The 25,310-nt window shown below is 37.6% G+C and overlaps 1 protein-coding gene across 1 annotated transcript in view; it reads left to right on the top strand.

The window, feature by feature from the left end:
- The window catches only part of LOC311084416 (T-lymphocyte activation antigen CD86-like), a 53,426-nt gene extending 32,239 nt beyond the window's left edge, over positions 1-21,187 (top strand). The window contains exon 4 of the mRNA XM_084116424.1: positions 18,690-21,187. Within this exon, the coding sequence (XP_083972550.1) occupies positions 18,690-18,883 (194 nt within the window). The 3' untranslated portion in view covers positions 18,884-21,187. The remainder of the gene's footprint in view (positions 1-18,689) is intronic.
- Positions 21,188-25,310: the final 4,123 nt, after the last annotated feature.

Genomic DNA, 25,310 nt, shown 5'->3' with positions numbered 1-25,310 from the left:
TTTTCGTGTTTCTTTAGAAATAAATAATGGACGAATGGAGTCTTTAAACGCCTCAGATGTGAAGTTATTCACTGTCAAAGTGACGCCAAAATGAATGGGAGTCAATGGGATGCTAACAGCAGGTGGGGGTCCGCTAGCCAATGGCGGCGCCCGGGGGTACCTTCAAAATAATAGAAATCCATGCCCCCCTGATCGCTTACCACTCGGTTTCGAGGGACAAGGGCTAGGGGTAAGACGAAGGGGTAGGGGAAGGGGTAAGACAGAGAATTGGGATTCAGCCTTAATCTTCTACGCGAGACGCGCGAGACACACCCGCTACCCACACACACAGGACAATGGAGGAAATCGAGTGTATGCTGTTTTTGGATGTTTTTGTTTTTGCTGTTTTTTTATTCAGGATACTCCGTCTGGCGCGTGCAATGATGACGCAGTGAATAGTGACGATTCTCTCTGATCAATCAGCAATCTGTCGTGTTTTCACGTCACATTTTAGTATCGCCTCAGCCCGCTTAGAACCTCGCCGGAGGAGGTGGTATGAAAAAAAGTACCTGGAACCAGGTACAGGTACAACTTTTACACAGTGGAAAACCAAACAGAGCCGAGGCGAGCTGGTACTGTGTAGTGGAAAAGCGCCATTAGATCCAACCAGTCTTCCACCGGAGCTGTTTTCGTGAGTTTTGTGGTCCACAAAATGCTCCGCTGTCGAGGCATTAAAGCTGTGTCTGTTCATTTGATTTTGAACTTTCTCCTCGACTTTTGACTATTAGATGCGGTGTGTGAGTAAATTACCTCATCCAGATCTATTTTAATAAAAACATGCTTGTGATGGTCGGAGAGGGGTGCTTATTTGGAACAATTAAACTTTTTTTTTTTGTTGAAAATAACGGTGTATAAAATTACATCTGTAATTTACTGATTAGGAAATAAAATCATGAACTTGGCTGTTCATTAAAAAAAAAATATATATATATATCTTAAAGACCTGATTTATCATATCATTTAGTTTTTAATACTTTAATGTTTTAATCACAAAAATATATGTTTGGTAGTTTTTAACCACTAGCCTATTTCATTGTGTATATATATGCAAGTAGTCTCATAGGCTACTGAAAGTTGACATTGTAGTATATAACAGTAACATAATGGTACATTTACTCAGCCAGGAAGATGGAGAGGACAATGAAGAGCAGGTGAAAGAGAATAACAAAGCAGGTCAAGAAAAGGAATGGACCACACTGGATTTTATGACTAAATGTATCGTATCGTCACCTTCCTAAAATAATTGCCCAAGGCTTTTTCATTTTCAGATGACTTAGGCAATTATTTTAGTAAGGTGACGATATTTCAGACTTAAGGCATACATATTGTGAAATATCTGGTCCATTTACTCAGCCATGAAGATGAAGAGCACAGAGAGAAAACAAATGAGTCAAGAGCAGGTGAAGAGAACAGGTACGAACTGTCACACAAGATATTTTGACTTAAAGAGGTCATGACATACTTTTTTATATGTTCTCTGAGTTAGGCTACACTTATAATGCAAGTAGCCTACAGTTTTTGTGCACCAGAAACTCATAATATTGTAAAATAATATCATTTTTCACCCTGTCTCTGACTGAAAAAGGTTTGTTTATGAATGAGAGAGCCAGTGAGTGTGGCCAAGGGTGAAAAGCCGGTATCTGTCTTGCTAAAGACATGTAAATGTATTTTGGCAGAGAAATGATGAGTTCAGAGCAGGTGAAGAGAACAGGTAGGAATGGACCATAGGATTTTATGACTTATCAATGACAATATCAAGAATCATTGCAGATTAAGGTATTGCAGAGGTATACATTTTGTGAAACATTGGTTTTGTTTTCTCAGTCGTGAAGATAAAGAGCACAGAGAGAAAGTAAATGTCTCGAGAGCAGGTCAAGAGAACAGGTAGGACTGGCCACGCGGGATATTATGAATTACAGAACATTACATTATTATTAGGGTTGCAGACTTAGTTATTGGTTTGTCTTGTAAAAATCTAGTGCATGGAAAGATGGAAAGCCACACCCTCAAAATGACATCAGAGGAGAGGAGATAGATATAACAGGAGAGTGCAGAGATGCAACAGAGGAGGTAACAGAGGAAAGACCTTACTCAGAGGACCCATCAGACTGGCCGGCACCCCATCACATTATTGACACTTTTAGGCAAAAATTGACTGAGAAAGGGCCTTTGAAATGTCCTGATGGGCCATATCCTAGATCGGAGAAGAGTAACAGGCACTTTTCTAAAGCTTATTGTTATCGCTTATTATCAAATGGGGAGAGAATTGAGCGAGACTGGTTGTTGTATTCCAAGAAATCAAATAAAGTGTATTGCTTTGCATGTCAATTATTTGGTGGAGTCAAAGCATGTGACAAACGGCTTGTGTTGGGATACAATAACTGGCAATGTCTATCAAAAACCCTACAGCATCATGAAACAAGTAACCATCATATAGATGCTTACCTTTCATGGAACGAATTGGCAACTCGTTTGCAGTTAGGAAGAACAATTGATAGTGAATTGCAAAAGGTGATTGCAGCAGAAAAGTCCCGCTGGAAAAATGTATTGACGAGTGATTGACTGCATTCTTTTTTTAGCTGAAAGAAACTTGCCCCTGAGAGGGAAGAAAGAACAATTGGGGAACGCTAAAAATGCCAATTTCCTTGGCTTAATTGAGCTGCTAGCACGTTATGATGTTAGAATGGCAGAGCATCTAAGAGAAATATCTTCCAAAAAAGTAACATCTTACCTGTCGTGGTGTACTCAAAACGAGTTTTTGCAGTCTATATCTGCATGCATTGTCAGCAAAATCTGTACACGCATTAAAGCAGCAAAATATTTTGCTGTTGAATTTGACTGCACTCCTGACATTTCAAAACAGGAGCAGGCCTCTGTTATAATCAAATCAAATCAAATCAAGTATATTTGTATTACGCTTTTCACAATACAGATTGTATCAAAGCAGCTTCACAGTATTAAATTAAAATAAAATAATACAAGTTTCTAGTGGAATTTATTTACTAGTCATCTAATGGTATTTAATATTTTGGAGATGTTATCCGACAGAAGATCCACTCCGAATCTGCTTGGGTGTAAGCCATCGGCACGGAAAAGCCTAGGACGCTCCCAAAACAGATTCCAATTATTTACAAAGAGCAGTTTCTGCTCACTGCACCATGACATTAACCATTCATTTAGCGCGAATAGTCTACTAAACTTTTCATGTCCTAGTCGGTACGTGGGAAGCGGTCCTGACACAATGATCGTTATTTCAGGCGATGTGCTGCGTACCGTATCGATCAGATTCCTGAAGTCTTTCTTCAGAACCTCCGTCTGGCGCAGCCTGATGTCGTTCACTCCGGCGTGCAGGACCACAGTTCCGACGCGCTCGTCACCGTTCAGAATCTTACTCGTTTCAGAAACACGAGCACCAGGAAAGCAGTGACTGTGCACCTTACTTTTACCTAACGTAGCGTGTACGTGCCGAACGATGGAATCGCCGATGATTACAGCATCGCGTTCGGTTTCGCGAAGAGGGGAGAAGCGGTTTTGTGTGGATAACTCGAAAACCGGGAGGGTCGGAGAGAGTCTTGGTCTAGACCTGACTCGCGTCTTCCGCTGCGGAACCATCCAGGCTTCGTGGTGGCGTGTTGGAGCCGGAGTGAACGAGACCATGGCTGATCGTGACCTCGGCGCTTGGGACCGATGCTGAGTAACGCACGGAGTAGACGAGGTCGGAGTCAGCGGGTTAGTAACGTTAATCACTGATTTGTGTGCATCGGCGCGTGATGTTTCAAGAGCTAACCGCCGGTCTATCAGCTCGGCCTGTCTCACTAAGAGGTCGTGGATCTGTTTCTCAACAGCTTCCAGTTCAGACTGCAATGCGTGCAGCTCAAATGTGTCCTCACCTGCACCAAGAGGTAGACTACTTACATCTGATATATTCGCCATGTTTGTTTGTAAGTGAGTGTGGAGAAGACGCGTTCAGCCGTGATCCACGGACGTAACCTATAAGAGTATCCGGCGTTGGATCACTAATAGGCTAGAGACGCGTCTGCTCAACAGTCCGCGTTGTAACTATGAGGTTTGAGCAGTAGTGCTTCTCAGTGAGGAAAAGTAGAAAATGTTCATTGTAAGTGAGTTTAAAGGGAAAAATCAAGAATTATAAATCAAATCGATAGAGCTCCAAAGACAACAACGTGTTCAGACGCGACGCATGCGCATTCGAATTCGAACAGGAAGTGAGGTAACTCCGCTGTAAGATATGTCCACACAGATGAAGGTAAAAAAGCAAGTGTGCAGGCATCATTTGTTGGTTTCACTGCTGTGAAGGACACAACTGGTCAAGGCCTAGCAGAGAAACTGATTGAAGTGATTGAGAAGAATTTAGGATTGGAGTTAAGGAATTGTTGTGGACAGAGTTATGATAATGGATCCAATATGAGCGGGATTAAGAAAGGGGTCCAAGCTTTGATTCTAGACAAAATCCCAGAGGCATTATTCATTCCTTGTTGTAGCCACAGCCTTAATCTGCTTTTATGTGATGCAACATCCTCTAACAGAGAATGTTTAACTTTATTTGGCACTCTTCAGAGATTGTATACAATCTTCTCTTCATTAGTCAAGAGATGGGACATTCTAAAAGAATTTGTGGAAATTACACTGAAGCCACTGAGTAACACCAGGTGGGAGGCAAAACTGGATTCTGTTAAAGCCTTGCGCTTTCAGCCTGGGGGAGCTCTTGATGCCTTGGAAAAGCTTGAAAAAGTGTCTAAAGATGGTAAAATTGCATCAGAGGCTAAATCACTCTCTGAAGAAATTGTGCGCATGGAATTTCTTGTGTGTTTGTCAATTTGGTATGACATTTTGGCTGAGATCACACATGTAAGCAAGGCACTACAAGCAGCAGATGTGTCTTTGGACACAGCCATTATGCTGGTCAATTCTCTGAAAGAGTTCTTGGTTCAGGAGAAAACGCCTCCGCAAACAAAAAAAATTCCATGATGAAACCAACAGTTACAGTGATGATGAAGACCCTGAGATGCATCTGAGGTGTAGGGTGTTTAATGTAATTGTTGACACAGCTATCCAGGAGCTTGGTGATAGATTTAAAAATATTGTCCATGTCTCTGACAAATTTAGTTTTTTAATCAAAATGGAAACCATGACAAAAGATGAACTGGAGGAATCTGTAACGAGGTATGCACTAACGTCAAGTGACATTTCAAGAGACATCATTCAGGAAATCTACCCTGCAAGCCGAATTCTCAAAGGGCACAAAAAAGCCATTGACAAGCTGAGCTTTATTTTGCAGGAAAATCTAGACAAGGTCTTCCCAAATTTGACAGTAGCTTTAAGAGTGTTTCTAACAATGCCACTAACAGTTGCCTCTGCTGAAAGATCTTTCAGCAAACTGAAACTTATTAAATTATACCTTCGTTCAACTATGAACAATGATCGCTTGACCCACCTGGCAATCATCTCCATTGAAAACAACCTAGCAAGATCAACTTCATTTGATGAAATACTTGAAAAATGGGCAAGTACAAAAGCAAGGCATGTCAAAGTACTGTAATTGGGGAGGATGAAGAGAGAAAAGTTGGGGGTGGGGGGGATTAGTGCAATTAGATGTGATATAAATGTATGGTTTCTTTCATATTTAATTGTAATCAATTGTTTTTAAAATATACTTTATGTACTTTTACTACTTTTATTAGTTAAATTGTGTTCTGAATTGTATATTTGTTACACTTTGAAGCAGTTTGAAAAGTGTTTAGACAAAAAAAAAAATGCTTATAGTTATAGATGGAAATATCCATGAAAAATCCCTGGTTGGCTGATTAATAACCTGAACCAGATTACAGGCCCCAGTTATAGTAAGAATTTTCTTTTTCAGCGAACATTTTGATGCAAGAAAATCAATGTTAAGGTCTCCCAGGACATAAATTTCCCTATTTTCATCACATGCTCGCTCAAACATTTCTCCCAAATCGTCAAGATACTGATTGCCAGACCCTGGTGGCCTATAACAGCATCCCATCAACATAGGCTTTAAATGGGGTAGGTGAACTTGTAACCATAACATTTCAACGTCACATGACATTAGATCTTCTCTGATTTTAACTGGGATGTGGCTCTGAATGTACATGGCAACTCCTCCCCCATAAACATCCCTATCCCTTCTATAAATACTATATTCCTGTATTTCTACTGTAGCATCATCAAACGTATTGTCTAAATGAGTTTCAGAAATAGCTAAAATATTAATATTATGAGATGTTGACATGTTACTTATGTCTGGAATTTTGTTTCTTAAACTACAGATATTTATATGAGCTATTTTTAGGCCTTTCTTGGGAAATTACATTAATATAGTGTCTAAAAATTAACACACGTTCAATACAAATGTATGTAGTCCTATAGTCCATGTGAGTACTCACTCAAACCCACATTCTTAGCTGATCTTTCCATTTGGACCTGTCATCCTCTGGGAGGGAGAATGAACAATAAGTCTGTCATGGCGAATGTAGGCAATGTTTCCCTTTGCTCGTTCAGCCTTCATGACCGGAACTAGTTCCCTTCGCTTTATCCTTACGGCTTCAGAATAGTCCTCATTAAAGTAAATATTCGTACCTCTCAGTTTGTTTACCCTGGTCATCACAGCTGCCTTGTCTTTCCATCTTAAAAACTTGACAATTATCGATCTGTGTCGGTTTCCTGCTGTTGTAGGATCACCCATACGACGGGCTCGTTCCACCTCGATCCGTTCTTCATTCATTTCTAACTTTTCGGCTATTATGCGGCGGACTTTGTTCTCGGTTTCTTCCTCACTCTCGCGTTGCGATTCAGGAATTCCGTCAATAATAATGTTATTCCTTTTTGACCTCGCCTCAAGATTGTCGATTTTCCCATCCAGTAATGCCGTCAATTCGCACACTTTGTTTATATCCCCATGTGCTTCTCGGCACATTTTAACAATCTCCTCGGTGTTCTTCTTTTGATTATCCACCTGCGCTTGTGTGTAATCCAAACTCCGTTTGTATTCTGTGACGTCTTTTACAAGATCATCAACTCGCTTGTTTGTTGTTTCCATAAAGAGTTGTAAAAACCTTTTAAAGTTTTTTTCCTGAAGATCCATCATGTCCTTAAAAAAGATGAGTATCTTGCATCGATCTCGAAATTGCTTCTCTTATAGTGTTCGTAAGAAACTAGTTGCTCAATTAATATTTCCGTTTTTTGATTGCTGTGATGTGGTTTATCAGACGGCATTAAAACCTGATCTTGTCTCACTTAATTCGGCATATAATAGAATTTGCAGATTTGTTTTAGGATGTTCTTTTTCCACTCACCACTGTACAATGTATGATGCACTTCAGTGGCCATCTTTGAATGTGAGACGGCAGATTCACTGGTTCCAATTTATATTTAAATGTATTTACTTTGATTATCCTAGTTATCTACAACAATACTTTGTACTCTTTTCTTCAAACCACCAAGTTAGGCATTCTGTCCAGACTTACTTTCTCGTTCCTCGTGTTAAAAAAACAATTGGTAAGAGAGCATTTATGTTTAAAGCCCTATTAGACTGGAATAATTTGCCTGTAGATATTAGATCCATTACTTCATTTCGATTGTTTAAACAATCTTTATTATCTTATTTTAAAGTAGATTGCACATGCTATCATTGAAACTGTCGTTGTTGTTATGTGTACTGTTGCTTTTTTTAATTTTTAAAAAAATGTTTTTATTATTGTTGTTGGTGTTTTGTTGTCTGCCTGTTTGTTGACGTATTGTTAATTGTAGTTTTTTCTAGGTTTTTCCTGGTCAGTGGCGGAATTTTTTGCGCTTTTGCGCCGGAACACGCCTCCTCTTTGCGCTGAACCGGCCCCGGGAGTGCAAGTTCATTTCCTAACTCACCGACATTAGGACAGGTCTGTGGAGGGAAAAGTCCACTGTGCGTGGGTGCAAAATAGGAATGATACATATGTCGGTGTACAAAGTCAATTGCGCTGGGTGCAAGATAGGGCCCCAGCATGAGTGCGACTTCTTTTTTTTATTTATTTTTTACATACCTTTAGAACGAACAAATCAAGCCCAGTGTTTTTTGTTTTTGTTTTTTTTGTGTATAGATAGATAATGTAGAACAAGTGACAACATTTTATGCAACTGAGATGAAGGGAACCATGTTTTTTTTAAGGGAAAGTCGATTGGGGTCAAATAGACCCCAAAGTGAGGGTTAATCTCCTCCCTCAACTCTCCCATGGATGTCTGTGCTTCTTTTTTCACACATATTCTTTGTGTGTAAACATACTAGCCATTAAAGCTCATTCACACAACTGTCTTGATGTATCAGCACTGAACTTTTTATTTCTTACTTATTCTATCAGAAGTCGTGGCAGCAAAAATGAAGCACCAACTTCTTCCACTGACTCCATGTTTAGTAGCCTGGAAATCCAGACCTAAATCTAAAAGATTAATGGTCTGGCGTCGACTAATGAAAATCGCCCAGCTCGAGGGGCGGCACCAAGCATGCATTTGAAAATCTCACTGCACGCAATTGGATAACACTACGACCAATCACAACAATAAACGTCATAGGCTACTAGCGGAGCTAACTGGTAGATTATACTCTTACCGTATCCGGTCGGCAAAACAGCAAAAACGTCCTTGTTGCAAAGGAAGGATTCGATCGGTGTCTTCTGTTCCTGTTTTAGATTCATCCATAGCCATCTTGCAATGTTTACTAATGACTTCGACGTCACAGCGCTGTCGTCATCTGTTTAGCTCGCCTATATCAGATAACCCGATGTGATTGGTGCAGCTCAGATCGAGGGGCATATTTAATGAGCATCATTACTCAACACCAGAGTAACTCGCTGAGCAAATTCAACTTGTGCTCTCGCGAGAACTGATTACCAGGGTAGCAGAGAGACACGGCAGGTGAAAACATTGTTTTTTCATGCAGTGGTCAATTTTGAGATTTTGGGCCAGCTTGCTCCCTTAACATGTAAGCTTTCATGTCAAAATAAAAAATATGTCAACATTACACATTAAGGTGGTTATTTCATTATATTTAGTCAACTTGCACCTTTAGATTTCTACCGGAAATCACCTAAAGTTAGCATTCTAACGCAAGCTTTTTTTGGGGAAATGTATGCAAATGAGCGTATATTTAAGTATATAAGGGCCTCATTTGCATATTAAAACATTAATTTACACAAAACTTGTAATACATTTTTTTCTTATATTCATGCAGTTGAGCTTTATAGCGCTAAACATGTACCCTGGTAATCCAGAGTTCTCGCGAGAGCACAAGTTGAATTTGCTCAGTGAGTTACTCTGATGTCGAGTAATGATGCTCATTAAATATGCCCCTCGATCTGAGCTGCACCAATCACATCGGGTTATCTGATATAGGCAGGCCAGAGGCGAGCTAAACAGATGACGACAGCGCTGTGACGTCGAAGTCATTATTAATCATTGCAAGATGGCTATGGACGAATACCAGTTGTTTGAAATGGCTTTGGCCGCTGTTGCAGCCGATATTTAAAATAAATAAATAATGTGTTTGTTCTCTTCATATGCTTGCAGAACCTCATCCAGTTCTGCTGGTGAGAAATATGCAGACCTCTTTTTGTCTGGCGCTGTTGCCATGGTGACTCATAATATCTACGCTCCATTGATAATGGCTTTTTATAGTTGTGGTGCACGCGCTTAACTCAGCGTCAGTCAACTCAGAGTTGATTGAACTAACTCATTTCAGCTGTTCTGTAACCGAAAACTCAAGAGTTTCCCATCTCAGGGCAAGTCAACTCAGAGTTCAATTTTTAACTCAGAGTTGGTTGAATCTCGTTTCTGAAACAGGCCCCTGTAGTAATACAAGTTTTAAAGGAGAACTTGGTAACTTTTTTAACTTAATAAAACTGTCTAGAAATCATTTGGATGGTTAAACAACGTGTTCTGGTGATATTGGTGACTTTCCCCGCTCCCCCCAGCGTTCCCAGGCGGAAAACCAACCTTGCAACTTGGGGACTACCGTCCCGGCAAGATAGAAATTGGAAGTCTCGTGAGAAGCGAGAACGAAAACGAGAACGAGCGCGAAACACGAATTGCTTTACGGCAATTCGACATAAACACACCAAGGTTATAATCGTTAACGAAAACGAACGAAAAAACGAAAACTAGGTGGGAAAAAACATTGTCGTTAACTGAAATAAAAATAAAAACGAGGCATTACAAAAAAACGATAACTAACTAAAACTATAATGTGTGTTTGGCAAAACTAACTAAAATAAAATAAAATTATAGACTAAATGTCCTTAGTTTTCGTCTTTGTCAAGGTCTTTCATTTTTTAACGCAGCGTTTTCGTTCAGCTGCATTTCCTTTCCCTGCTCTCCCTCCGTCTCTCTGTCACTCATGCGTCTCTCACATGCGCGCGCGCACACACACACACACACACAGCCCCTCCCCTCCGTGCACACCGCGTCTCCATGAGAACGAGTGTTCGTTCGACGTTGAAAGCAAGTTCGCGAAAGGTTGGTATCTCTATCTCGTGAACACCTTTACACAATCACACATTAAAAAGTGGTATAAAAATATTTTAAATTCTTATTATAATTTTGTCAGTGTTAATGTCGACCAGAGAAGCGATTGGGCCTTCTTTAGAAAGTTAACTAGTCGCAAGTTTGAGGTAAAATGCACTTTTTGGTTGTGGTTGTCGATGTCAAAACACTATATAAGCTGTGATTCAAATATTAAATAATGTTATGTCATTTTTTTACTTTTACACTGAATGTTTGCTGCTTCAATCCAGATGAGTAGGCTATTGACTGTATAGGGTAAATTTAGTATAGGCCAGGGTGTGAAAATTGTACAGCTGTGGTATTTGTATAGGGTGTAAATTCTGTATAGAAGATGTGTAGATTTTTGGTAGGGCGTGTGGATTTTCTAAGACGTAAAGGAATTTCAATGGGGTGTGAATTTTTTTTCTAAAAATGTATGATGTTTTTGTTGAGTTATTAATACACAATACTTTTTCTGACCTTTTTGAATCTTGCCCCTGACAAATAACCCAAATTACAAAAAAAGACTAAAACTAACACTAATAAAAACTAAACTAAAACTAAGCATTTTCAAAAAATAAAAACTAAACTAAACTAGCAAACCCACTTTAAAAACGAATTAAAACTAAACTGAATTTGAAAACAAAAAGTCAAAACGAAATAAAAATAAAAACTAATGAAAAATGCAAAACTATAATAACCCTGAAACACACACGCATGTATGATGTATTACCAGATTACCCACCTTGATAGACATAGCTCCACACGATACAGTTGGCTTGCTCCGATCAAAACAAACGCACATGAGCAGCGGTAGAGAGGGGGAGGAGGCCGCCGCAAGTGAGTTTTTTACGACCGTGTTGTGAAATATACGCCCCCCCACAGCTGTAGGGGGAGCTCGTGGGGAAAACATGCGACAACAAAAGGGAAAATCAGCGAAGAAGTGACTAGAGTTCGCTAGAGTTGCCGAGTTCTCCTTTAAATGTGCACATTTGAATAAAAATCAGTTTCTGAACGCATCTGTCTCCTCATCGTCATGTCCAACCTCTTTCTTTTAGTTGCTGAATGCAGGCCTACATTAAAAGGTTATTTTGAATAGTATCTGAGGGATTGATTGGGTTTATACATAGACAGTATATAAACTAGACACAGAAAATAACAATTGCAGCCTCTTGAGGGCAGCAGAGGAAACATATTACACACTGTAGTCCTGTGTTGTGTCCCATGATGTAAAGAGCTGTGTTAGGTTTGAAATTTAAATCATGTGATGAAACACAGCAGAGAATGGCATCGGGTCAAACCTGTGCAAACTATTGAAGAACAATCAAACTGAATGCCTCTGTGTATTTCAGAAACAGTGTGATGATTATAGGCATCAAAAGCATTTTGTCCATTTACAATACAAAATGATATTACATACAATACAGAAAAATGTGTCAAAAAGAAGAGAAATGCAAACCTGGGGCCTGTACCATGATGGTAGTTGAACAAACTCAGGGTTGCAGTATTAGGTTCGAGTTGACAAAACCAAACCAAACCAACCAGGCTTTGTTGGTACCATGATGCTGATCATCAGCTTTCTCTGTCAACTCAGGCTTTGATCCTGAGTTTAAGAGTTTAGGTGTGACATCAGTAGCGAACAGCCAATCACATGCTGAGAAAGACTGAAACTCATTCAAAACTCATTGAAATTAATTTCTCGCTAGAGAAGCAGCGCAATTCTCTTATTAAATAAAAGTATTAAAATATTAAGAATTTTAAACAAATTTACACAGTAAGAAAATAGCTGGACAACTAAAAGAAAAAGTTGTGAAGTTAGTTTATACAGTTGATAAAGGTATAGAGAGAATTGAAGATTTAAGCTCACATGTAGTCATTTTATAGCTTTATCTATTGATTCTAAAGCGTATTTATATTACCTTTATATATTTATTCATTTAAACTGCATAATAATAACTGATGAAATAAAATTGTACAAGTGTGATCGATTAAGGGTATAATAATTACATAAATAATATCTAAATCATACAAATTTATTATTCTAAATAAGCATTACTATAAGCCAGACGATTTTGTCTTTAAAAATCATTTGCTATGTAGTGACCCTTAATTTAGGTGGAGTGACTTTTTCGCATCAGACATGTGTCACTTTGCTCACAGCTGATTGGTCCAAGTTCGGTTTGCAACCTCTTACCTGGAACATTATAACAACTTCAACTCTTCATAAAAGGTTGAATCATTATCACAAGGGGAGTTGCCTATTGTTCCCTTTTACTCTTTGTCAAACGTACTACACAAAAACAGCATGATTGCAAAGACATCAAAGACCCCAAACAACATTGTATTGAAAATAAAAAGGCAACTTAGACAATTGTAAAGCACATGCAAACATAACATAAATCTGTTGACTCTTTGTATAACACTCAAACAAAATAGTCTATATAGAGAAAGTTCAAGAGTCCATGCAAGCAAAATATAAATAACAAAGATAATACTCAACAGTATTGTCTCTGTCCTTTTCTGCTTTGAGGTATGTAGGCAATTAAAGTCCTGATGAAAAAACAATGTTCCCCAAAAGAGCAAAACGTATAAATCCACTGGTTCATACGGAGCCCCTAAGGGACGTGGTGGTGGAAAAAATTTTAGGTTGGGAGAATTTTTTTTTCCAAATCTTTTGCGTTCCCCCGAGAAACTTTGCATTCCCTCGCAAAACTTTTGCGTTCCCTCGCAAAGATATTTGCATTCCCACGCAAAACCTGTTTTGAGCTCGGACAGACACTTCCTGTTTAATGTCCCGCTGGCAGTGTTTCAGAGCTCCGTACGTTAATGGAGCGTTTCATAGTGATTGAACTTGGACTCAAATATAAAGAAATGCGGTCAGTGCTTAACTCGAGTTCAGTGAAGCTGGCAATATTCACATAGGCTATTCGAACTTCCCTATTCTTGAGCTAAACGTTGTTAAAACACAGACACCTATTTACAATCACAGTAACCTAGACAACGAGCTACAACCCAATTCTCATCAAAACCAGCTTTATGGGCCAGATGTTCAAAACATTTAATCTGGATCAAAATTATCCGGATTTGGAAATCCCATTTTTTCTTGTTCAGGATCAGGGAATCCGTCTTACTTTTATGCCGGTTTTTCAAAGCAGCATTGGACTGGATCACCCTGATCCTGATACACAGTTTTCAGGCCAGTTGTTCAAAGGTAAGCTGATCGGATTTTGGTTATCGGATTGGATCAAATCTTGAAAATGGGTTGTTCAAAAGGGAAAGAATGAATCTGAAATCAGATTAGCGACAAATGTAAGCCAAAAAAAAAAAAAAAACCAAAAAAACATGGCCACCCCCCTTTTCCTTTATCCCTCGGCTCATCCTAATAAGAGTCTTTAGAGCCCAACAAAAAAAGCACAGGCAAATGCTCAAAATCAACATATATGCAGATAAAAAAAATAAACGATAAACATTTTGGCATGGCACATAAAACATTGGCAAGTGAGCACCTTGCTCACTTAAGTAAAAAAACACACAATTTTTTTGTTGTTGTTGTTTTTTTTTTTGTGTGTGTGTGTGTGTGTGTGTGTGTGTGTGTGTGTGTGTGTGAATATGTAAGTCTGTAATTTAATGTTAGCAATGCTTTGGCAATGTAAATCTTTTTACCAGGCAAATAAAGCCACTTGAATCTTGAATCTATTAACATTATAATAATGTAAAAGAATATACGTAATACGTATACATTAAAACAAATGTACGTGTAGCAATGAATTCACAAAGTTCAACTGAATTAAAACAAGCAACACATCCAAACCTACATGCAAATACTGTATGTTAATACACAAGGTTTGAAAAGCAAATTCATTAGACTGTGAAGTTTCACTATCTATCTCTCTCTCTCTCTCTCTCTCTCTCTCTCTCTCTCTCTCTCTCTCTCTCTCTCTCTCTCTCTCTAGAATGAGGATGTACAATAAACATCAGACGTCAGAGAATATCAGCCTCAGTCTCTCAGAGCTTGTTCAGTCTGTCAGGATGAAAACAAGAGAGAGGAACTGTGAGGAAGATCTTTCTGGATTTAGCCCAGATATGAAAAAGAAAACAGGTAATTTATTGTTGTAGAAGATTCATTTTTGTTTTTTAATAATTGTATCACTAAATTTAGCACTGTTGTTTTCAATTCTCTCTCTTTAATTTTTCTTCTGTAGGTCAGAATGAGGATGTCACTGGAAGCTCTGCGTTCTTGTCCTGCTCTTACAGTGATAAAGTCAAGACATGATGACAGTAAAGACTCAGTGACAGCAGGAATATATGAGACGTCATTCAGAGAAATGTTTCAGTTGAGGATCAGGATCCAGAACACAGTGTTTTCTCAGAGGAGTTTAAGAAAGAAGCTTCACTCAGATACTCATGTAAGTCTGAGAACATTTACTCATTTACTGCTGTTCATTTCACTAATACTGGATCAAACGTCACATCAGGCAGAAGGACGAGTACAGCATCCTGCTGAAAAAACAGCTTATTTTTATTATTATACTCAAACTTGATTATTTTTCAGTTGAAACTAGCACAATATTGTGTCTAACTTTTGTCTAGCTTTTTTTCATGTTATTTATTGATGAATTAAAGTGCAGAGACAGATGATTAGAGATGTACTTGGCCCTCTTTTATTTTTGTTATAGGCTATGTAAATGATAGCCTATCCAAGAGGTGTGTGAGTGTAATATGTCTTTATACCCAGATGATGATGCTTTAGTTGCAGATAAGGAGACAAATAGAATACATGAAAATGTATAGATGAAGAGCTTGTTAAGATGAAGGACTGGCTGTCTGAAAATAAGCTTTTATTACATCTGGGTAAAACATAATCTATTCTCTTTGGGTGTAACGATGAGGCAGGAATGAAGCGGAGAGAGAATCCATGTGCAAGCATTACTTTTAATAAAACCTCCAGGTAATCCAGGCAGACAACAGAACACAGAATTTAGGACAGGAACATGGAAACAGCTACACCAACCAACAAACAACAACTGAAGCACAGAGGTTTATATACACAGGCAAACAAGCTAAACAAGATAACAAGGGGGCGTGGTTAATCAGAAACACCTGGGGAGACTAATAAGCAAGAAAAACTACAAGGGACTACAAAACATGGTACAGGACAGGAAATAACAAAAGTCCACACAAGACAAGGGTGAACACAAGACAGGAATCATGGCATTGGGTCTAAAGTACCCAAAAGTAGTTTTAGGAAATCATTATTTTACTCATGTGGATAATGGACACTTTCAGCAGTTTGGATGGTTACCCATTGAAAGACGGTTAGCATTCCTGAAACTACAAATGGTATAAATTATTAATAATTGGGCCCCAGTGTATTTTAACTCCTATTTCTCTCGGGTTAATGTAAGACATGGACACTATACTAGACAAAGTATAATGGATCTGAATCTATATAAGTGTAAGACTTTGTATGGTAATAGGACGTTTGAATACACAGGTGCGCAGGAGTGGAATAAGTGGACATTAAGGTTTTAATGGATAATGTTGGTTTTAGTATAAGAGTGAAGAGATTGTTTTTAGATAGGATGGCTTTATAGATTTGGATATATGTGCATTTTGTGTTTTTGTTTTTTGTGATAGTTATTTTTGTGTGTGCATGGTTTGTCATGAAAATGTCTCGTAAAAAATAAAAAAATAAATAATAATAATTAAAAAAAATCAAGGACCACAATGGAAATAAGTTAATGCAACTTTATTGTGTTATCCTTGACAAACAAGTTGTAATAATGTTGTATTGCTACTTTTATGAAACTCAAACTCAACGAATATCTACGTATATATGATCAGTTCACGTGATTTCTGTTGACGTCACTTACGTCTGATGTCATGACGTAGAACGCATGGAGTATACGGAAGTGTAGAGCTACGATACTTTCTGTTGTAAACAGTAGTATTTCACCCTAATTTCAAAAGTATTTTCATGCATTATACTCAAATTAAATACATATTAATAATATTGGTCCACCATGATGATCAGGTATGTTTGCTGAATGCAGAATGAAACGCTGTTTGCACACACACGTACTTCTCAGCAGTGAGGCCTGATGTAACGTTAGCTTGTTGATCCTGCTGTGTTTTGGTTGTCAAATGCTTTATTTGAACTCAAATTAAAAAGGAAATCGTTTAAGTGTTGTTAAAACATTGAATTGGTTAATTAATGAATATAAAGATTATATGCATGGTTTATCTGCTGTAACTATTATCTTGATTAAGTGGTTAGCAGTTAGCATTAGCTGTTTAAACTGGTGTGCTGGGAGTTTTAGTTGATAGTAGTTTGATTTGAAGTAAATTCAAGGGTTTAGGATAAGAAGGGTAAAGTTGCCCATTTAAGAACATTTACTGCCAGTTTGTAACATATTTAGAGATGAATTTAGTGACATCAGTGATCAGTAATAAAACTAAGTATGGGAGGGACACGCTATCCTATCTTACCATCTTACCTTTATTATGTGAGTTATGTGAGAACCAAACTCATAACTTTAGTGTTTGTACCGTACTATTCAAGTTGAACCAAAGGAAGTTAAATAAACTTGTTTTTTTCTGTTTCTACAGTTGTTGCTTCATCTGTGTGTTTGCGGTGCTGATAAACAAAGGTAAGCACTTAAACAAACTACATTTGAAAGATGAATCACTGCCACTGACTGTTAAAGTCACAGTTACAATTGACGATCTGCACAGAATGTTATAAGAACTTCTGCAATATTATAATCCAGCAGGAAAACTTCCTGTGAAATGTCTTTTGCTGGTGTGTCGGTGTCTTCAATGTCCTGATGTAGCTTTAACAGCATCAATAGTGTAATACTTAGTTTATAATCAGATTATAGTCACTTAATTAGTCAGGCCTAGCATTAATTTAGTTATTCAAACGCAAGACAACATAAAAAGCGTGTTCCTCCTCAGCAGAATTCAGTTCAACCATCAGTTTTCACACTTTCATGTGAAAATAAACATCTACACACTGTAAACTAAAGATTTATTGTGAACTTTATTTAGATTCATTGAACAAAATGGGAGTTTTCACTAGTGCACTGAAATCAGTGAGCTTGTGTTAAACTGACTGACAGCTTCTGTTATTATAAAGGGAGAGCGCAGTGCTCACTCTGTGTCATTTATTTGTAAGAATTTTTTTTTTTTTTTTGACTTTGTGAATGTCATACTTCACCTTTACAGTTTATGTTTAAACCTAATGATTTTATCATGTTTAATATTAATTCAAAAGTGAAACTTGAAAAAATATTACAGTGTTACAGGAAATAGTTCATTTGACCCAATAAACGCTCCTCTGCCCCCATCTCCTGTTATAGTGGTTATTAATGTCTTTTTATTATTAAATGAAAGTGTTTTCTATCAAATGTTGCATTTCCTACATCTTGAAACATTTGGTTTTACAAATGGGGACAATCTCAGAAGGATGAAGAAATAATGTTTTTGGTTATCACATTGAAAATAACATTTGAAGTACTGGAAAAATGTTGTGTGTGTGTGTCCAATTACACACACTGTGTTTCTGTTGTTTCAGTGTCTCTGCAGGAAACAGTAGAGGCTGTTATTGGTGATTCTGTTCTCCTGCCGTGTTCTTCCACTGAACATGTTAAACTTCAAGATATTAATGTGTTTTGGAGACACAACGGCAGCGACAAGAGTGTGTGTGATATAACTGAAGGCAGTCGTTCACTAGAGAAACAGGATCCAGAGTATAAAAGCAGAATTGAAACTTTTCCAGAGGAGTATGAGAGAGGAAACTTCTCCATCAAACTCATCAATCTCACTCACACTGATGCAGGAAAATACACCTGCTTCATCACACACTCATCTGAACAACCTACTGTACAGCTGATCATCAACGGTGTGTGAAACTAGTGGATTAGTGCATTAAGTTTTTAATGAAAACAAAGTAGTTTGCTTTAAAATCTAAATACTGCAAGGAAATGATCCATATTTAATGTTTACTAGTGATGTTTCAGTCTGAATGCTGCTGTTTATAAATTATAGACGGGTCTGTTGCCTTTATCTCTTTAAGGTAATGTTTTCTCTCAAACTTTTTGCAGAATCAACAGCAGAAAAAGTAACCATATCGACTGATCAAGAAAACCAAGGAGGAACAGAACCAGACAGTGTGGAAACATCATCGCCTTGGCTCTGGATTGGCATTGTATCTGTAATTATAGTTATAGGTTTCATTGTTGCTTGGTGGAAAATAAAGAACTCAAGCAGTAGGGCAGACAGACACGACATGAGTTGATGATATAAGTTAATGATAAAGCAGTTGGTACATGACACAACTGTATAACTGTAACAGCAGCAACTGCATGAGCTTTAGCGCGAAACACAGAGTCAGTGGAGGAGGTTGTGCTTTCAGTCTTCCTGCCACAACTTTTAGATAGAAAAAGTTAGAAATAATCATAAAAGTGTGCAAAGGATTTGGTTGAATAACAGAGAACAATGGAAACGAGAAGATTGAGTGAGTGTGTGTTGCTGTATTTCCTACTGATGACATTAAGCCTATAACAGGTCAGAAGGTCAGGCCTATAGAAGGTCAGGCTAGCACTATATACAGTAGAAGTTGTTTAAAGACACACAAAAAAAAAAGTTTATTGTCGAGACCAATGGTGGCAAAGGCTCCACGATCTACTTAAGCTTACAATGCTTTTGGGAAACACAGACAAGATTCACAAAACAGTGTTTATGTTGGTAACACTGCCCAGTCTAAACAACAGCAGAATATAAGTTACTGACCTGATCATAACACATGTTTTCTTAAATATCTGTCTTTCATTATTTTTTTTTATTTTTATTTTAGGAGTGAGAGAGATTAATGTTGTAAGTGACATTTGCACTGATAAGACGATCACCTGTGTAAGGGTGGATTCCCTGCAGTGGTTCAAGCTGCAAGAACTGCCGAATGACAAAAGAAACGTTATTAGCAAGATGGGAGAAAACTGCACATTTCTTGTCTGTTCCACCCACTGCCACTTATACCAACGACGGAAATAAGCGCAGTTACAATAGCTTAATATGTGGGAGAGCATTGCTATAGAGAGTGACAATATTGTATTGCAATATGTAGCACTTCAAAGTCAATAACAAATCAAAACTAGTTAGCACATTATTTGTAATTGAAAAGGTTTAATGACAAAATATGGTTATGGTTACACTTAAAATAGTTACAAAATAGATGTATGAGATGATGATAATTTATATTATTAATTGTACCCAGCATATATGAAAAATGTTATCTGAGAGAGAGAGAGAGAGAGAGAGAGAGAGAGAGAGAGAGAGAGAGAGAGAGAGAGAGAGAGAGAGAGAGAGAGAGAGAGAGAGAGAGAGAGAGAGAGAGAGAGAGAGAGAGAGAGAGTGTTTAAGAGGAAGCATAGGTGGTAAAGAGAGAGAGCCCCAAGAAAGGGACCCAGAGAATCAGAGAGCCAGAGCATAAATAGAGACAGAGCAAGAGTTTCAATCTTCTTTTATCCTTTCCTGACCATGTGACTTTAACCCAACTGTGAGACATTTAAACTGACCAATCAGATAATTACACTTCCACCACTGTACTAATTTGACAATTAATTGACCCCCAAAATACAAACATTTTGGCCTACAGGCCTAGATCACTATCAGCCCATCGGTGCCTTTAGGAACTCCAAATGGCCCTTGTGGTAGAAAGAGGGGGTAGAAAAACAGTAAAGCAAATCTCTTGGTTCATTTCAAATATCTTGGATTATTTCAATTCTACACCTGTAAGCATGGGATCAGAATCTAGGACTAACCCTGCATGTAAGAACAAACTATCATGATTTGGTATATCATAAAAATTAGATTAAAAAGTTGAAATTGACATAAAATGTCAATTATGCAATAACACAGAATTATGAGAAGAAAGTTGAAATTATGAAGAAAAAAAATTAATAATCACTTAAAAAAAATCAAAATCGACAAATACATAAATAAGTCAAAAGTGCTGCACCTCAAACCATCAGATTAATCTGTCACAACTCTTGTATTTGCCAGAACTTAACGTTCCTCCACAAGTATTTTATTCTGCAACTGCTAAAGGACCAAACGTTACATATTCTTGCCTTGACTATTTTTTTATTTATTTTTTCATATTTTGTACCCTTTATAATTATCACTTTTAAGTAAAGTGCTTTACTAGTGTGTATAAAGTGTGCAATAAATAACTTTGCCTTGTCTTTCCAGTTTGTAAGTTAAATTTAGTTTTTACAGTTTTCTGATGTAAAAGACAGTTTTGTGCTGCTATATTCTTGGGATATTAGCAATTAGCTTGGGATATTCTTGGCACCGTTGCAATATAGACACTGCATTCTTATTAACAGAATGAGATCTTGAAAAGGTAAATTTTTGGTTGAAACACAAGTGAGTCTGTCAGTATGTTGCTGCCTTAAATTATGTAAACATTCATCTTGCAAATATTGTTTTATTTGCAGGAACTGTAAAGTGTTTAACATATTCTCATGTATAAACAGAGGAAACAAGGAGCATTTCATTGTATTTGCATGATCTCATGATGATCGAGACCCAATAAATTGTTTTGATGAAATAATGCGTCTGTCAGAATTGTTTGGATATTTATAATCTTACACTTTTTACTAACACCAAATGTTTTGCATTTACATTTATTCATATGGATGATGCTTTTATCTGAAGTGCTCAAGCCCCTGCCCCTTTTGTCTCAAAATGTATTGTGCCCCTCTCTGATAAATGTAAATAATAATAATTATTAAAATAAATATTATAATAAATAACAATACATTTATACACCATTGCCACTAACAATAATAATAATTTTTTTTTTTTTACATATTTTGGTTTTTTTTTGGCGGAAGCATTCGGCGGAGGTGAAGTGGTAGGCAGAGTTTCCTTTGCAGCGCTATCTGCAAACTAATCTAAATCTAATTCAAACTAATCTGTTTGAATCTTCAAACTGCACGGGCAGCAGGTAACATTAAGCAAATACGGAAAAGTTACATTTATCCTACCATGCTACTGTAAAAGTTGCGGTAGCATGCGAGTTATGCTTAACAATCATAAAAGTATAACTCAATTTCAGTCTCATTCTGAGTCTGACAATGTCATTCGTTTTATCCAAGGCCATAGCAAGTGTTATTAGCTTGGGGAAATACATATAGTGAAAGGAAATTTCAAGTCCATGTCCAGTTCTTAATTGTAAGGAATTTATATCTTAGGTTAATTTGTTTATTATTCATATTAACTAACATTAACTAATCATGAGCAAAACATTTGTTAGGCTACTGTAAGCCTATTTGTTAATCTTAGTTATTAATAATACAACTTTTAATTGTTTGTTCATGTTATGTCACAGTCAGTGCATTAACTAATGTTAACAAATACAACTTTTGATTTTAATATTATTTTAGTAAATGCTAAAATTAATATTAACCAAGATTAATAAATGGTGTAGAAGTGCAGTTCATTATTAGTTCATGTTAACAAATTAACTAATGAAACCTTATTGTAAAGTGTTACCGATTTCATGATAGCTAACACTTTAATGAATACATAACATACAATTTATAACATCAACATAACTAAACACAAATTCCTCATAATTACCTACTTGATTCTCTGTTTTGTTTGGTAAAGTAAATAATATTTAGTAATATTATCATCATTTGCCTATTTTTGTTTGATGTGTTATGCATTCTAATTGTATCAACATCTTTTCATTGGTAATGAAGAGAGGCTCTCTGACTGTCAGGTTTCATACAAACGAAGCAGGCAAGATGGTAAGTTTGATATTTTAATAGCAGAATGGATCGGACACAGCGTGAAAGGTGAGTAAACAGGAAGTAGATAATTGGATGAAGCTTAACTGAATGATAACACTAGCTGTGTCCCAATGTGAAGGCTGCATCCTTCGAAGGACTGAAGACTTCAAGGATGCAGCCTATGCGTCCTTCGAAGGACGCACCATGTAGCCTTCATAGGATTTACTAATTGCGCAACCAGGTGTTTCTGATCACCGCTCCTCAACGGTGCGAGAGGACAGCTGCCATGCTGATAATTCATTTGATATAGCCTAATTGAGTAAACAGCTATGGAGCCAGAATTGTCATTGTCATTTTTATGTTTTATATTTTACTGGAGGACATGTTGAGGATGTTTCAGCCCCGGCGCTGCCGGATCATGTATTTTCGGTTTAGCCCTGTTTGAATATAAAACCCAACTGAATATAAAAAAAGTCCAGTATTTCTCACGCTCGTCATTGGCAGCTGTCACAGTTGCCAGGCGATAACAACAATCCTCCATAGGCTAGACCGGTCCGAACGCTTCAGATGCGCCCTTTGATATGGGACGCAGCTGTAGTTAGCAACAATTTGTTAATATTGTGACAATAGACCTACATTTTGTTACTTTAATTTTCGGAACTGCATATTTCGTTAAATATTCACGTACAAATGTGAAGTAACCTACTGAAGTACCTTTTTTCCCCCTCACATATGGTTTTACATTAAACTACACAAAAGTATATAATGTAACAACCTTGAAAATATTCAGAAGTAAAATGCAGTAGTAGCATAATATAAATACAAAACTATAATAAAAACCCTGACAAGGAGTTTTTCCCCTGCAGAATACATACCTCTAGTTTTACTCTTGATACTAAAAACTTATTAAAAGTACTTTTTTCAGAAATTACTCTTTTTGAAAAAGAAAAAAACCCTCAGTGACATGGCAGCCATCGATTGAGTCAGCCCTGCAAACCTGTTGGTAGACAACTTAGTGGATAGTGTAAATATGCACTCAAACACTCTGGAGACCATCCCAGATGAAGTCCCACCAGCAGAGGCCTTACCAGGGGCAGCCCATCCCGGTCCAGCAGCTCCACCAGGGTCTCCCTGCTCAGCTGAATAAAAGTCTACATAATTTTTTTTCTTATTTTATGTACTGTAAATGTTTGTTGATTTTGATATGTTTAACGTAGGTTGTTAATAGTTGGAAAAAGTACTTTAATGTAGCCTGTGGAACAAATGATTTTCATTTACCAATTTTATTTGAAAAAAAAAACAAACAAAAAAAAAAAGTATACAAGAGTTCGTTTCAAGTAGAAATTATGACTATCAAAAAAATAAACAATGTCCAGAACAATTCATTCTCTTTTATTTACACATTTAAAGTTGCATAAAAATAATGTACAGATTTTCTTTCCTTTTAAAAAATAAAAGTGAAAAAAACAAGAATATGTAGAAAAAATATTTTTCAATCATTCTCTCAAGAAGAGAAAACAGCCTGTCCATCCTCTCCCTACTCTCCTGTGCTCTCCTCACCTCTGCCTTCGTGCTGGTGCTGCTGGCTCCTCCTCACCGTGGGCACCCACTGCTGAACTCGGCCCTGAGGACAAACCTCTATGGGACAAACCAGGGTTTCAGCAGTGGGTTTCCCACTCACACCCTCACCTGTCCCAGGACACTTGCAATCCTAAGGGCAGAGCAAATGAACCATGGCTTGTTAACAACAACAGCACAATACATTTCAGCAAAGACGTGTGTATTCACTTTCTTACTTTGTATTTTTTTTCTCCTGAATTGCTCTAAAAAAGCTTAACACATGGGTGCAATCTTAAGTGCATTGTTAACACTGCAAAATATGACACATCAAGACATGCATACAAAATACTTAAGAAATCATATTTCTATATACTCAAATTTGGTTAAAACCTTTGTAAACACAGCTTGCACTACAAAAACACATAAAAGTGAAACCCCATTCCCTTATCAACTGCTTTTCTTATTGTTGTGGGCTTTATAGGGTGAGTGATATTTCTTATAATACACAAGTGAGAGACTAGTGCAAATATTACAAATAGGTCGTTAAACTAATATTAGCACAAGTTTTGCCTCAAACTGCCTGACAAATGAAGCCACGCAATGGTGACGAATGAGTTAAGATGAAGTTTATAGTAAACTTTAACTCTGGCTAGTTATTTGAGTAAATGAAAACATAATACTCACATTTAAATTTTAATTTGCTTTCCACCACCGATCTCTAGTCTCGACCGCCTTTAAAAATAAATAAATGCTGTCGTCAATGGCGCGCAATGACTTATGGGGTAGAATAGGGTAAGATAGGCCGCTAAGTGTCCATTTATGTATCCTTCCTTTCACGGGGAAACGAAGGGCGCATTTGGCGTCGCTTTTGAATCAGGGTAGCCTTCGTCGCGTCGCGATGACGCAACCAGCCTTCGGAGGATGCAGAACTGAATTGGGACAGCCTTCATCGCGCCGCGGTGACGCAAGCGGCCTTCAAATGCGACCTTCCAAGGATGCAGCCTTTGAATTGGGACGTCCTTCGTCGCGCCGCTGTGATGCAATCAGCCTTCAAATACGACCTTCGGAGGATGCAGCCTTCACATTGGGACACAGCTAAAGTCTCTCTTTCTCTTGCAGATGCAGATGATGAAGATTCTCTGAAGATGGACTGAAGAAGATCAGGATTGACGGTAAGTATGCAGGTAGGTGAAGTAGAGAGTTTGTGTGTCATGAATAGACGTATTGACGAGACCAGACAAAGAGTGAGTGACTGAGTGCTGAATATAGGTGAGCTGGTGATGGGATCCAGGTGACGGTGATTACTACTTAGAGGAGAGAGAGGAGAGTGAGTGCAGGTGTGCGCCAAGGAGGATTCTGGGGAGT

The sequence above is a fragment of the Abramis brama genome, assembly GCF_963993115.1.
Source record: "Abramis brama genome assembly, chromosome: 6".
Taxonomy (NCBI): Eukaryota; Metazoa; Chordata; class Actinopteri; order Cypriniformes; family Leuciscidae; genus Abramis; species Abramis brama.
This window is presented reverse-complemented; position numbering and strand designations above follow the sequence as displayed.